Source organism: Salvia splendens, chromosome 9, assembly GCF_004379255.2.
Source record: "Salvia splendens isolate huo1 chromosome 9, SspV2, whole genome shotgun sequence".
NCBI lineage: Eukaryota > Viridiplantae > Streptophyta > Magnoliopsida > Lamiales > Lamiaceae > Salvia > Salvia splendens.
Genome location: NC_056040.1, coordinates 36,193,721 through 36,210,553, shown reverse-complemented (window position 1 = coordinate 36,210,553; position 16,833 = coordinate 36,193,721). Strand labels below are relative to the sequence as shown.

The following is a 16,833-nucleotide window of genomic DNA, read 5'->3' as shown; positions in this document are numbered from 1 at the left end:
TAGATGGCCCTTTCCGACTTACCGCTAGGATGAGAACGTCACCGATACAAAGCCCAGAAGATATGATAGAAGAGTACGAGGAATGTGTTATGCGCTTTAATGAAGATCTAGGAGAATTTCTTGCTCGGTTTGGCAAGCTCTAGAGATGGGCCCACCAGTATGGGGTTGATGATATGGATGGGATTTCACGACTTGTTAGTCTACTACCTTCTACTTGGCAGCAATGGTCTAGGATGATCTCCAGAGATTATATTTTCTATCGTAGGCCACGCTTTGTGTACACAGGTGATTTCCTCCGCTTCTTAGGGGAAATTCAGTTGTGTTATACTGTTTACAGACATGCTCCTCTAGGGCCCTATATATTGCCTGCCATCCCAGCAGGAGGATCCATACTTCCGGGTCAGCCGAGTATCGTGCCTGGTATGATGCCACCTTCTCCTTGGCCCGTTACTCGGGGACATAAGGCACGATATGAGGCTGAGGCAGGCCCGTCACGACCATTATCAGATGAAAGAAGGTGGTCACCAGTGAGGATCCCTGAGGCCCAAGCACCTATGGAACATGCTACAACGACAGACACGTCAGCAAAGAGGCACAGACGGGGTAAGGCCCCAGCTTGTACTCCTATCAACTTGAACGATCAGCCAACTACGATGGGTATTGGTCGTTTACAGCCTCTATACGCGAGCCCACGCGTATCTCCAGTTGAGGGAACTTCTCCGGTCTCTGTTTACCACCCGCCGACTTCAGAGGAGCTCAAGTTTAATGCCTGGATATTTAGTCATTTTGATGAGATGACTCGTGGATGATATAGGCCAGGAGGGAGTCGCATGACTGCCATCGTCATTAGCAGTTCTGATGATGAAGACTTTGAAGAAGAGCCAGAGGAAGAGCCAGAAGAAGGTCTGACCTGCAAGTCAGAAGCCAGTGTCACGAAACCTACAACACCTTAGTAGTAGAGTAGATGTGATCATTGTACTTACCCGAAACAGACCCGTTGTGAGACTGTTCTGTTATGTGTTTTTGTTTTGTGTATAGTAGCTTCTACTTTTTGTATGATGCATATGTGGGTACATGTATTTCATGTTTAGGTTTTGACGATGTTTCGGATAGTAGCATGATACTTGTAAAACTATATTTTGTACAAAAAGTCTTTTTGGTTACCCAAAAAGGCAATTTTCACATGTATATATAATGTTTCAATGACTTCATTATCCTTATTGGTATTGTTGATTCGATTGTATTGTTGAATAATTTTAGTCCGACACAATACAAATAGCGTTTATTTATTTATTTATTCATTTTATCAATCTAAATGGTTTTATCACATATACATATACACGTAAAGACTTATAAAAAAAAAATGTTTTGTCAATTTAGAATGCCACCAAGGAGAGTTGGGCGACCTCGAGGGAGAGGGAGAGGAAAAGGAATTGGAGTAGTGCCACCACCTGAACATGAAGAATTTGAGGAACAATGCGAAATAACTCCACCACCCCCACCACCTCTAGTACCGGATCGAAGAAAAGAAGAGATGTTCCTGAAACAAAAACCACCAATATTTGATGGTATGGGTGATCCGACGGATGCAAAAACTTGGATACACATAATTGAATGCATTTTCGACTTATTTCACTTCACAGATCCAGAGCGTTTAATTTGTGTGCCTTTCCAATTAAAAGGGTCAGCAGAATACTGGTGGGAGGCAAGAAAAAAAATAATGGGGGCTCAAGAGTTAACTAAGATGACCTGGGAGAAATTCAAAGAAGGATTCTATGAGAAATATATTCCCAAAAGTTACCGGAAGAATAAGGAAATGGAATTTTTATCTGAAACAAGGGATGATGTCAGTAACAGATTACGAGCGTATATTCACTGACATGTCCAGATATGCCCCGGATCAGGTTAACACAGAGAAGAAAATGGCTGAAAAATTTTGTGGTGGGTTAAGACATGAAATAAGAATGGCACTGGGAAGCCATGGTGGGTTATCTTATTCCGAATCTCTTAAACGAGCGCTTGACATTGAGTTAGCAATGCCAGTAGAGAAACCTATGCCTAGTGTACCACCGCCACGTACTCAAATTCAAAGTCCAGGAGACAAAAGAAAGTGGGATGGTAATCGAACTCAGTATGAACTAAAGAAACCATGGTATGGCCAAGATCGTGCGCAGAACTTTCCGAGACAGTCTACTTTCAATTCAGTGGGAGGCCGGCCAAGTCCCATTCCATGCTCCAATTGTAACAAGATACATAATGGGATATGTAGAGCCGGGACTGAAGCTTGTTATAAATGTAGTAAAATTGGTCATTTTGCTAAAGATTGTCCAACCAAGTCTTATGGAAGGGGTACAAGACCCTATCCACTAGGACAACACTCCCTGCTACGGGCGGTAAATGCAAAACCTCAGAAAGGTCAGCAACAACCCCCACGATGTCCGCAACACCATCAAGTGAGGCACCCAACACAGGCCAGGGCCTATGCACTGAGGCGGGGGCAGCCTGATGAAGAAAAAGGAAATCTGGCAGGTATGGCCATGCTACTTGACATGCCTGTCATTTTGTTATTTGATACTGGCGCTTCACATTCTTTTATATCGGACTCTTGTGTTGATACCTTGAAACTGCGTACTGAACCAGCTGAATATAAAATTAAGGTAACCTCACCCGTCGGAGGAATTATAGAAATCACTCGAACTTGCTCGAACATAGAAGTTTTATTGGGGGAACATAGGATCCTAATTAGTAATTTGAAGGTCTTGAAAATGTGTGATGTTGACCTTATACTAGGAATGGATTGGTTGGCCGAAAACCATGTCACCATCCAATGCAAAGAAAGAAAAATTTTCTTTCAAAACACAAGCGAAGAACGAACAAGCTTCTATAGGGTCACCATGAATAAACGAAAATCCATAATCTCTGCCTTACAAGCAACAACATTAATTAGAAAAGGGTGTCCCGCTTACCTCGTTTACCTAAACGGGGAACATAAGAAAAAAATAGAAATCGGGGATGTGAACGTCGTGTGTGAGTTTCCAGACGTGTTTCCTGATGTTCTACCACCTGATAGACAACTGGAATTTAACATTGATTTGGAACCTGGATCTGCCCCAATATCGAAAGCACCATACCGGATGGCAGCAAAGGAATTGGGAGAACTCAAGATACAGTTACAGGAACTCATGGATCTAGGCTTTATCAGACCTAGCACTTCACCATGGGGAGCTCCTGTACTCTTTGTCAAAAAGAAAGATGGATCGCTAAGAATGTGTATTGACTATTGGGAACTGAACAAGCTACCACTTAAGAATAAATACCCATTGCCGAGGATAGACGATTTGTTCGATAAGCTCAGAGGTGCTAGTGTATTCTCCAAAATGGATTTAAGATCTGGCTATCATCAGTTAAAGATTCGGCCAGAAGATGTACCCAAAACGGCTTTTCGCTCCCGATATGGTCACTATGAATTTTTAGTAATGCCTTTTGGATTGACTAATGCCCCTGCTGTATTTATGGATCTCATGAATCGCGTATTTCATCCCTATCTGGATAAGTTCGTCTTGGTCTTCATAGACGATATACTCATCTACTCGAAGGGTGTAAAGGAACATGAAGAACATCTCAGAGTTGCATTAAAAACCTTGAGGACTGAAAAGCTCTATGCAAAATTTAGCAAATGTGAATTTTGGCTAAATGAGGTGAACTTCCTTGGACACTTGGTAACTGCGGAAGGCATTCGAGTAGATTCGGCAAAAGTGGAGGCTATACAAAACTGGAAATCACCAAACACCCCTAATGAAATTCGAAGCTTCCTTGGGTTGGCCGGCTACTACAGAAGGTTCATTGAAGGTTTCTCCAAGATTGCTAGGCCAATGACGCAACAACTTAAAAAGGGCATCAAGTTTGTGTGGACATCAGAATGCGAACACAGTTTCCGACTACTGAAGGAAAAACTAACAACAACTTCGGTGTTAGCAGTCCCTGAATCAGGAACAAACTATGTAGTTTACACTGATGCCTCAAAGAATGGGTTGGGTTGTGTGTTGATGCAAAATGGAGGCATGATCTGGAATTAGCCGCGGTAGTACATGCTCTGAAAATATGGAGGCACAATCTTTATGGAGTTCAATGTGAGATTTTCACTAATCATAAGAGTCTCAAATACTTCTTTGAACAAAAGGAATTGAATATGCGACAGAGAAGATTGCTTGAATTAGTGAAAGATTACGATTGTGGCATAAACTACCACCCAAGCAAGGCTAATGTGGTAGCCGATGCTCTTAGTCGAAAATCTCAGCAATTGGCAGTGGTGATCACTCAAGAAGAAGAACTATGGCGAGAATTCGACAAAATGGGGCTGGGAGTCGTACAACCACCTTAAACAGTGGAAGCAAAGATTTCCACCTTAATGATGGAACCAGATTTGAGAACTCAAATTATAAACGCACAAAGACAAGATGACATCATGGAAAAGATTCGAGCAAAAGTACGATCTGGTGATGAAAATTTTTTTAAAGAAGAAACAGACAATGTTCTCACCTTCGATGGGAGAATCTGTGTGCCAAATAATGACGAGCTCAGAAATACGATTTTGAGTGAAGCTCATGACACACCGTATACTGCCAAATAATGACACAACGTCTATCGCCCCAATTTTGATTTTGGTACTGCTTCTTCGCACACATCGACCCCAGCAGAGACGCGGTTCACAGGGTTTGAGACCTTCTCCTTACAGGAGTTGGGGATAGATCTCGGGGATGCGGGCACTCCCGTTCAAACGGGGGGAGTAGGGCGGGGTCGGGGCGCGCCCAAGAAGAAGAAGGGGAAGAGGGTGGTCGGCGAGTCGTCGCAGCCGGCTGGTGACGACAGTAATAGGTCTGCCTAAAACCAAACGAGGACATACCGCTATCTGGGTTATCGTTGACCGCCTTACCAAGTGTGCTCATTTGATTCCCATTCACATCACTTATGGGTCAGAGAAGTTAGCTCAGTTGTATGTCCAAGAGATCATACGCCTGCATGGAATCCCGATCACAATCACATCAGATCGAGATCCAAAACTCACCTCAAAGGTTTGGAAAAGCTTGCAGAAGGAACTGGGCTCAATACTAAATTTTAGCACAATATTTCATCCACAAACGGATGGACAGTCAGAAAGAACGATTCAGACCCTAGAAGATATGTTACGAGCAGTCATACTGGATAAGGGAGGTAGTTGGGAATCCGTTTTGCCCTTGATAGAATTCGCATACAACAATAGCTACCAGGCGACCATTGAAATGGCACCATACGAGGCATTTTATGGAAGGAAGTGCAGATCGCCACTGTACTAGGATGAAGTTGGTGAAAGAAAGATGCTAGGTCCAGATTTGATAAATGACATGATTGAGATCGTGAAACAAATCCGATTGAGAATCAAGGAGGCATAAGATCGTCAAAAGTCTTATGTCGATGCACGTCGGACGGAGTTGAAGTTTAACATCGGAGATAAGGTGTTTTTGAAGGTATCTCCTTCTAAAGTGATGACTAGGTTTGGAATCAAAGGAAAATTGAAGCCACGTTTCATCGAGCCTTACGAGATTCTTGACGAAGTAGGTCCGGTGGCATATCGTTTGGCATTACCACCAAGCCTTGGGAATGTACACAACGTGTTTCATGTATCTCAACTCTGGAAATATGTTTATGACCCGAAGCACATAATCCACTATGAAGAGGTTAGTCTAACACCAGATTTAAACTATGAAGAGAAACCTATAGCTATCCTTGATCAAAAGATACAACAGTTACGGAATAAGTCAATATCAACTGTGAAAGTTTTGTGGAATCACCATGGACAAGAAGAGGCAACATGGGAGTTAGAGGAGAAAATGAGAGAACAATACCCAGAAATGTTTATGTAAGAAACAACAAATTTCGGGACGAAATTTTTTTTGAAGGAGGAGAGGATGTGATGACCCGAACTTTTTATATTATAAATGTAAGAAGTGACGGCTAAATATGTATATGTCCCTCTTTTTCCCAACTTTTTAAAAAAACATATAATAAATATAAATAAACTAATTAATAAAAGAATATTAATTTATTCCAAGTATAGTTTTGATGAGTCAAGAGTAGGTTATATTAGTCATTTTGTTGACTAATCAAAGCTAAGAAAGTAGGCTTGGTTAGTAAATAGTACGTGTCATGAATTGTACATAAAGTTACCAATGAACACTTATATATATATATGATCTTCTGTTACACCTCTTTGATGTTTTTTAAAAAAAAGAGATTACACCATTTCATAAAATTCACACCTACACTAAAACATACGCCGGCTTTTGAAGTGAAACAAAAAGCAATACAAAGAAGGGAGATTTACGAAGAAAGTAACGACGGAAAACGAAGGATCTTTTCCTAATAGTTGGAAAGTAAATAAGGTGAGCTTTCCATCCTACATATTAATGTGGATAAAAATCGCAAAGTAATTTCGAGATAAGTTATGTTGAAAATCCAAATTTATGCTCGTCAATATTATTGTCCCGTCATAAATGATTTATGCATATCTGCCTTGGTTATGCCAAATATGTTATAATCGATTTCGGGTTCAAGTAAGGCCGCAAACCTTGCTTGGACTAGTGTACACAAATGGACCGTCAGCCGTTGGCCGGTCATGTGACCGTCGTGGAAGGTGGCCACCTTCCCGGTACACAAATGTTAAGATATGGTAAAGGAACTTAGACCGCGGTTGAACATAGAATTTTAGCAAGGTCGGGCCTTTTATGTAAAAAAAATCCATGAGTGTTGCTGTAATGACGTGACAATATTTTCAAATGTATAATTGTATCTTTCGGCATTGTGTTCACTGAGTACTCCTGTACTCAGCTCTGTATATATTTCTAAATGTGCAGGTTGAGCTGCAAAACGGTGAAGCAAGGGTGTTGAGAGAAAGTTCTTTTGAGTTTGATCTAGTAAGACCTCCGAGGCTTATGTCTCTATACATGAAACTGTGTTGTTTACTTCCGCTGTGAAAGCTATAACTACTAATCCTATTTTGTATCATAACGCTATCTTTTGATCCTATATTACTCCTACTCAAGTATTCCAGGATTTATACATGATATTTTGTTAATCTCCCGGTTGAATCTGTACTTGTTACTGCTCATCCCTATTTCTCATCCCCACTTCTCTTAACCCTTCCCTTTTAGTCACGAATTTCCATACTATACTATCCTTAGGTAGTGCGGGCGTGACAGGGTTGGCAGCGGAAGCATGCGTTCTAACGGATCAGATATACGGATCTATTTTAAAGATTATTTAGACAAATTCTATTCACGTAATTATCACATGTATCATGCTCATAACTTGAATTTCAAACATGCTTTAGCACAAAAAATTCCTAAAACATGCTTTCTATGGAGTTAGCCAATTTACCTCGTTGATTCTCCAAATAATCGTCGATTGCTCGCTCCTTCTCCACGATGATCTTCAATACTAGACCACGGATCTTCTGACTGGTGTCCCAAACTGTATCTCGACATCAGGGTGGGTTGATCTTATCGAAACACTAGGACTCGAATAAAGAAGACAGAAATTCCTCACGGAGGAGGAGAGAGAATTTTCGAGCTCCTCTCAAAATAAACGGGGACGAAAATTGTATTATGAAATCCATTGATTTTCTGTCTCATTTATTCTCCTATTTATAATAGTTACACATTAGGCCCAGTCAGGGATCTATGCAAGGTTTTGGATATGGGCTCCCCCAATTAACTTTTTACTAATTAAATTGAACCCACAATTTAATACAAGCTTATATTGGAATATTACGAGCAGCCACTACAGAAGTAATATTGAACTCCCCATCCAAATCCGAAATTACAAGTAATCCGGGTTTCCATTTGTTTATTATTTATTTCCCGCGCTTAAGATATAAATGTCCATTAATTAATCAAAGTCTGCTATGAACTTAATTAATTTACATCTTATTAATTCCAAGAGTGGACTTAGCAAGAAACACTTATTTATTATTCATAGAGTAATAAAACTCCAACTGGCCAGTTTCCGAATAATAAAACCTTGTTCAAGCTCCTATTGAGGACATGATCAAACGAGATTCACCTCGCGCACGATTCAACATAATAGCAATCCTAGCACCGCTAGATAATGATCACCACTACCCAATATACCTGGATCGTTGGGTGAAAAACCAGCACCTTTGGTAAGTCAAAGTAGTAGATACTCAATATCGTATGCTCAATGCTAACGTACATTGATTAAGAAATAGATATTTATCAAGACCTCGTCTTTCAGTAGATAGCATAAAGACACGTCTTGTTGTTAGATCCATTCAGTGTTATACCACACCAACGTCATCTTATTTCAATAAGGCTTAGAAATAATCGGACTGACATTGCCACCTTTCACGATAGGTAGCCAAAGTCTATCTAGGTTGTGAAATTCTTCTTCTCTTTTGCAAAGCATTGCTTAGAACCGACTTTAGTACCTTAAAGTGAGCGCAGCCCACGACCAGTCTACTAAGCAAAAGACGTAGGCTTTGTTTACTTCTTATGCATTTAAATGTTTATAAAACATCTTATAAATGCACAAGCAAATACAATGTAATAATATATTGATTCTATTCGTGCAAACTGCTCGAATGATACTGAATCGGGTCAAAAGTGGATTGTAGAGTTTTTCCGTACACAAGCAAGATTCTATTCGTGCGAAGTCGCTCGAAACATGCTTTTCAGTATACTAACCCTAACAATCTCCCACTTATGCTCAAAACATGCTTTCGAGTATACCCACTACCAAAAACTCTCCCACTTATACACAAAGCAGGTGTTGGAGCTAGATATATCGAACTACCCTTCATATCACATCATGTTTGAAACATGTTGCCACAAAGGCAATTTATGTGAAAAATCTGTTTGGTTGTTCTCTGATAATATCTTTTCCACCACTATGTATTTGCTGCGTACTTGATCTTTAATTAATTTCATCTCTCTATGTGATTGCTTAGCTTATGATCTCGTGTTCCCTTGAGTTAGCCTTTGCTAGAGTAAAAATACTCATAGGCATACTCAAACTTACGATCAAAGCTTCTAGGAGTATACTCCTAATGTAAACACATATAATGAGGATGACTTACTCGATCACTGATTAGTCATGAGACATAGTCAGTGTAACCCCAAGGACATTACATGAATGACTGGTAAACTAGAATATAGCGATTAGTCTTTCTCAAGTACTATGGTATATCCATTACCTCAATCAAAGTCCTTTGCCATGGTTAAAATGATATATACTTAGTATGCAAAAGCACAACTAATATCAAACTTAGTACACATCATAGCATACATGAGACATTTATCTGTAGAACTAGTCTCATAATTCGTGTTCTCAATAAGTGTCAAACGACACTTTGACTAGAGACAAGACAATTCCATCTTGAAAGGTAAAAACCTTTGCATGGAAATTCTAATGCTAAAATGTTCCAAGCTATGTATAGATATAGGATTCCTAAGAGAATCTCAACATTCTTTCTAGCAATCTTAAAGACTTAGATGCTTAGAATGTAATTAGTTTCTCTTAAATCCTTTATCTTAAACTGGGTAGACAACCAGTTTCCTACTCTAGATGTCAATCTTAGTTGTTTGCAACTTTTATAGATTTCATCATTGTAGAGTACCAATAATACCATATTCAATGCACTTTCAACTTCCTTGTGCTTACAACACGCTTAAGGGCACAAGTCAAATTCCAAACATTTGACAATCTCGCTAAAACACATACTCTGATTTAGATGCATGCCTAAGACCATAAAGGTCTTCATTAGCTTCCAATCATGTGTTTCTTGCCCTTTATTACATACTCATTAGGATGTTCCACGTAGATGATTTCCTCAAGACTTCTATTAATAGAAAACTATCTTGACAATCATAATACATACATTCTAATTTATGTAAGTTCTGATAGACAGTAGGATCGAACAAATCTTGGCACAACGACAGCGAGAAGATGATATTTCTCTTTGGGCATAGCCCATTGTCACTGTCTAGCCATTTGAGATCCATATTTACACTTGCAATTATACTAGCTCCCACTGACTTACACAACCTGTAGGTAGTATTGCAAGTCTTGTAAAACTTGTTGTCTATCTAAGATTGTAGTTTGGAATCTATCACCTTTTCAAGGACGAATATCCAAATGAACCAATTCTACATTGTAGTTAAAGGGATTATGTTCAAGTTAATCTAAGACGCGACACTCTTAGACCCATGAACTTGTTATGTTCCTAGGAACGCTCCCACTACGACATGGTTCTAACAATCTTAGGTGTTGAAGTTGATTTTATTAGTGCATAAGCTTATAATGGTATGACTCTTTGGTAATGTGGAAAATTCGATATCTCTCTTTGTCCTGAGAGTTATCACGCTGTTAGGCTTTTAGTTCCTCTCTTGATCTTCAAACAAGAGTTCTATCTTTGAAGATTAGAACTTATAATCTTACATCATTTGGGACAACCTTAAAACATGCCTGATCAGTACTCAACTCCAATTACTCGGATACCTTTCCAAGATGTATTGGAACAACATTACACCTTGAGATGTGCTAGACTAGGGTCGCTCTAGTCCACAACTCGTGTTTTGTAAAAGGTACTGATGATGGTAGTTTCTTTAAGGTGTATCTCGTTATATCTAATGCTTATCCCATCAATGATAAGATTTTCATGAGTACAACTCATCACTTAATCAAACTTGTCTTAGAAAGACTTCGATTCCTTCTTACATAACTATCCCATTCTTCAGAAGAACGCTTGGATTCGTCAATGGAGGTTAGGCTCCCACTACTGATCATAACCCATTGCTTGTCTCCTTATGGTGTAAACCATTGAGACTTGCTAGTCTTTCTATGTTGCACTTCTGTAAGCGATCTGAATCGAATGATTCTCACTTATAGTGCATCAAACAGACATTCTCGACTTTCAAGCTATTTAACAAACAAATCGTTAAAATGTTGATGGTCTGGATCAGTCTGAACAATAGCTAAGTATTTTCTTGGCCTTAAGACTAAGAGCCATAAATACTTTATCATTCATTGTTTAAGAAGTTGATGTGTTGTTTCATACTCAATTTTATTGCATTTGTATCGTTTCAATACTATGATGCCTTAAACATCAACCATAAAACAATAATTGAGCAAAAATAGCTCACACTGCAACAAAAACCTAACTAGATCAAGATCTCTTACTTTGAAGTTGCATTTCCATGTAATCCATTGTCCTTCTTTAAAAGAGGTCAGTCAAACTTACAAAACATCTTCACTCGCTTCAGACAAACTTTGATGACAATTCTGGCTCTCCCATTTCCATATCTAGTCTTTTGTTCAAATGAACTAGGACTTAGGAAAAATGTAGCCTTCATGAATTCGTCGTCTATCATGTTACTTTCCTCTAACAGTAATATAACGACTAATATTATGAAGGTTTTCTACTTTTCAGTTAAACCTTCTTGTAGTCATTTCTTATTACTTTAGGCGATGACTTGAGTCAGAAAACTATTTGAGTGATCAAAAGATTCCTCAAAACATTTTGTCCCTCTAGGATATTCCAATCGAATCATCTTGACAAATTCTATTGACATCCATCTTTCATCGTCACTAACCAAGACTTGTCGTGCTACTTAAAAGAAAATAGTTTGACCTAATTCCTCAAAGAACTTGTCAAGTACATGCAAGATGCATTCTCGAACAATCTTCGTCGAATTATGTCGAGGAAATGGAGGACATGAATCAGTGAGTATAAACTCCAACTTTTAGCGATGAGAATCTTATCCATTTTTCATTTTCAGTCTACATAATTTTGGCATTCGAGTTCATTTCTTTAAGGATTGCAGACAAAATATGAACGACATAATGAAGATTTGGCATATAAACTTATTATCACATACTTATGCTCAATACATAATCGCAAATAACCAGAAAACAATTATGTATCTTGCAACTGTAAAATTAAAATTTTGTATCCCCCAGAGGAGGTCAATACGCATTAAAATCTTATAATTTTACTGGTCACAATCATCGACGAATAGTCCAGATACCATTGAGTAGCATGGCCGCCTAATGTTGCCTAAGCAAGACCACCGAATTTAGCATTACAGAGTCTCATTTCTACAACACACTCCCATAACAATGCTCATGTGCTGCTAACAAGATCAAGCTCTCATAAATTCTGTGTGAACTTCTGAATCTCGTAGTTTCTTAGGATTATTGTCCCCATAGAGCAGGTGGCGATAATATTGGAAACCACATTCTAGTTCATACTATTTATATTTGAGAAGTTCGCCTTATGAATTCGCTATTTCTTAGGATTATTGTCCCCACAGAGCAGGTGGCGATAATATTAGAAAAAAACTTCATAAATTGCAGACCAATTGATGGAGACCATATACAACGCACTTGTTGTAATTATCGCTTAGATATTTTATATGGTTTTTGCATAATTATCACATAAGCAGATAAAACAGATAATCCACTTACAAAGATAAACACCAAATAAACAGATAAATCCATTTAGTGCATGACATTTAAACACACTGGATAATTAATGACAATTATTTAATCTAGTCAACGGAGAATCAATTAAATAATTATGTTTTATCTTGGATAATTATTATCCAAATTCATTTAGGATTTATCAAGATAGTGTTAACTATCTAAATCCATTTAGGATCATTCTAGATTTTATTTCGATAAAATCAAATCCTTCAATTCAAGATAACGTTGATCTAGGATTATCATTATTTAAATCTTTCTAGGATATTACTAGATAGAAACGTTTCAATCATAATCCATACGATAAATAAAATCCAATCAACCAATATTTATACAAATCTTAATTCTATTTAGAATAGACGTCTAGAATATATCAAATAATACTTAGGATTTCTTTGATAAATTAATTTATCTAAATCCAATTAAATACGGATTTTCTTATTTCTTATCTTTATCCTAATCTATCTAGGATATAAATCCAAAAGATAAGGATAATCATGGATTAATACTTATTTTAATCCATCTAGGATTTGTCTTAAATCTATTCAAATCCATGGGATAAAATAAATTAATATTAATATTAATCCTAATCCATCTAGGATTTATTCTTGGAGTAAATCCATATAAATCCATAGAATTAGAAAATATTAGATTATAATTATTCAAATCCATCTATGATTTATATAGGAACAAATCCATATAAATCTATAAGATAAGAATAAAATATTATATTATCACTATCCAAATCCATCTAGAATTTATCTATGAATAAATTCATTTAAATTAATAGGATAAGAATAAAATAATATTATTATTATTATCTAAATCCAACTTGGATTTGTCTAGGAATAAATCCATATAAATCCATAGGATATAGATAAAATTTAGATTATTATTTTCCAAATATAACTAGGATTCATCTAGAATAAAATCCATATAAATCCAATGAATAAGGAAAGAATCTAATTAATCCATGATTTGATATTAAATCAAATCTTATATAATACATAAAATCCATAAAAGATATATTCAAATCTTATTTCCAAATTCATCTTGAAAATTTTCCAAAATAAAATCCAAGAATCTAGGGAAATCTTCCCAAAAGATTTTATTTCCATTAAATAATAATATTTTAATGATATCTTTTAATAAAATAATTAAATAATCATTAAAATAATCATTCATCGTTATCTCATCGTACGAGGTTCGCACGAACGATGAACGATGAAAATCCGATGAGTTCTTCGTCGGAATACGACGCACACGGCGTCTCGGCCATCGGCGCGCATGTAGCGCGCCACCGTCTCGGCCAGCGGCTCGTCGGGAGTCGCCAGCGTCTCGGTCAGGAGCGTGCACGTAGGCGCGGCTCTTCTCGGCCAGCGGCGAGCGCCCGTCTCGGCGTCGTGTTCCGACGAGTGTCGACGCTTCTCGGCCAGGCGCGCCCCTCTCGGCCAGCGTCTTGACGCCCTCTCGGCCATCCGAGCCGTCGAGTGGCGCGCCGGTGCGGTGGCCGCTATTGCAGCCTCCCGATCGATGAGCGATCGGCGAGCTTTTTTTTTTCTTTTCTGAAACACTATATATACGCGATTTGCACGTCATTCTCATTCACACCACTTGTTTTAACGAGTACTCTCTCTATCTTAATTTTTGTACAAGATCAAGAATGTGAAATGGAGCGCAACAACGAGCCTACTCCGGGGACGAGCGGGTCTCAAACTCCCACGGTACCCGTGGGAGGTGGATGGGGTCCGCTGCCCGGGTACTACTACCCTTGGCAGCAGATGATGCCCGGGATGGCACCTGGGGGTGGTACGCCGGGATGGCAGTGAAGGGGTTGGCAGTGGAAGCATGCGTTCTAAAGGATCACATATACGGATCTATTTTGCAGATTATTTAGACAAATTCTATTCGCGTAAGTATCACATGTATCATGCTCATAACTTGAATTTCAAACATGCTTTAGCACAAAAAATCCCTAAAACATGCTTGCTACGGAGTTAGCCAATTTACCTCGTTGATTCTCCAAAGAATCGTCGATTGCTCGCGCCTTCTCCACGATGATCTTCAATACTAGAACACGGATCTTCTGACTGGTGTCCCAAACTGTATCTCGACATCAGGGTGGGCTGATCTTATCGAAACACTAGGACTCGAATAAAGAAGACAGAAATTCCTCACGGGGGAGGAGAGAGAATTTTTGAGCTCCTCTCAAAATAGAGGGGGACGAAAATTGTATTATGAAATCCATTGATTTTCTGTCTCCATTATTCTCCTATTTATAATAGTTACATATTGGGCCCAGTCAGGGATCTATGGAAGGTTTTGGATATGGGCTCCCCCAATTAGCTTTTTACTAATCAAATTGAACCCATAATTTAATACAAGCTTATATTGGAATATTACGCGCAGCCACTACAGAAGTAATATTGAACTCCCCATCCAAATCCGAAATTACAAGTAATCCGGGTTTCCATTTTGTTTATTATTTATTTCCCGTGCTTAAGATATAAATGTCCATTAATTAATCAAAGTCTGCTATGAACTTAATTAATTAACATCTTATTATTTCCAAGAGTGGACTTAGCAAGAAATACTTATTTATTATTCATAGAGTAATAAAACTTCAACTGGCCAGTTTCCGAATAATAAAACTTTGTTCAAGCTCCTCTTGAGGACATTATCAAACGAGATTCACCTCGCGCACGATTCAACATAATAGCAATCCTAGCACCGCTAGATAATGATCACCACTAACCAATATACCTGGATCGTTGGGTGACGAAATACCCGCATCTTTGGTAAGTCAAAGTAGAAGATACTCAATATCGTATGCTCAATGCTAACGTACATTGATTAAGAAATAGATATTTATCAAGACCTCGTCTTTCAGTAGATAGCATAAAGACACGTCTTGTTGTTAGATCCATTCAGTGCTATACCACACCAACGTCATCTTATTTCCATAAGGCTTAGAAATAATCGGACTGACATTGCAACCTTTCACGATAGGTAGCCAACGCCTATCTAGGTTGTGAAATTCTTCTTCTCTTTTGCAAAGCATTGCTTAGAACCGACTCTTGTACCTTAAAGTGAGCGCAGCCCACGACCAGTCTACTAAGTAAAAGACGTAGGCTTTGTTTACTTTTTATGCATTTAAATGTAATAATATATTGATTCTGTTCGTGCAAACTACTCGAATGATACTGAATCGGGTCAAAAGTGGATTGTAGAGTTTTTCCGTACATAAGCAAGATTCTATTTATGCGAAGTAGCTCAAAACATGCTTTTCAGTATACTAACCCAAAAAGGCAGGGGATGCAGGGGGGTTCGGTGATGCAGGGCGGGCAGGGGGTACCCGGGGGGTGGTACGCCGGGATGGCAGGGGATGCAGGGGGTCCGAAGATGCCGGGGTGGGCACCCGGGATGCAGATGATGCAGGGGACGCGGGAGGGTGGGTGGGAATGCAGGGGACGCCGGGGGGGACAACGTCTATCGCCCCAGTTTTGATTTTGGTACTGCTTCTTCGCACACATCGACCCCAGCAGAGACGCTGTTTACAGGGTTTGAGACCTTCTCCTTAGAGGAGTTGGGAATAGATCTCGGGGATGCGGGCACTTCCGTTCAAACGGGGGGAGTAGGGCGGGGTCGGGGCACGCCCAAGAAGAAGAAGGGGAAGAGGGTGGTCGGCGAGTCGTCACAGCCTGCTGGTGACGACGGTAATAGGTCTGCCTAAAACAAAACGAGGACATACCGCTATCTGGGTTATCGTTGACCGCCTTACAAGTGTGCTCATTTCATTCCCATTCACATCACTTATGGGTCAGAGAACTTAGCTCAGTTGTATGTCCAAGAGATCATACGCCTGCATAGAATCCCGATCACAATCACATCGGATCGAGATCCGAAACTCACCTCAAATGTTTGGAAAAGCTTGCAGAAGGAACTGGGCTCAATACTAAATTTTAGCACAATATTTCATCCACAAACGGATGGACAGTCAGAAAGAACAATTCAGACCCTAGAAGCTATGTTACGAGCAGTCATACTGGATAAGGGAGGTAGTTGGGAATCCGTTTTGCCCTTGATAGAATTTGCATACAACAATAGCTACCAGGCGACCATTGAAATGGCACCATACGAGGCATTATATGGAAGGAAGTGCAGATCGCCACTTTACTGGGATGAAGTTGGTGAAAGAAAGATGCTAGGTCCAGATTTGATAAATGACATGATTGAGATCGTGAAACAAATCCGATTGAGAATCAGGGAGGCACAAGATCGACAAAAGTCTTATGTCGA

The 16,833-nt window shown here is 39.1% G+C and overlaps 1 protein-coding gene across 1 annotated transcript; it reads left to right on the top strand.

The window, feature by feature from the left end:
- Positions 1-5,522: 5,522 nt before the first annotated feature.
- Positions 5,523-5,900, top strand: LOC121749509. Its single transcript, XM_042144075.1, has one exon. It carries the CDS (start codon positions 5,523-5,525, stop codon positions 5,898-5,900), a length of 378 nt encoding a protein of 125 aa, XP_042000009.1.
- The last annotated feature ends 10,933 nt before the right edge of the window (positions 5,901-16,833 follow it).

Coding starts and splice junctions, on each gene's coding strand:
- LOC121749509 (XM_042144075.1), top strand. CDS start 5,523: ATGACTAGGTTTGGAATCAAAGGAAAATTGAAGCCACGTTTCATCGAG.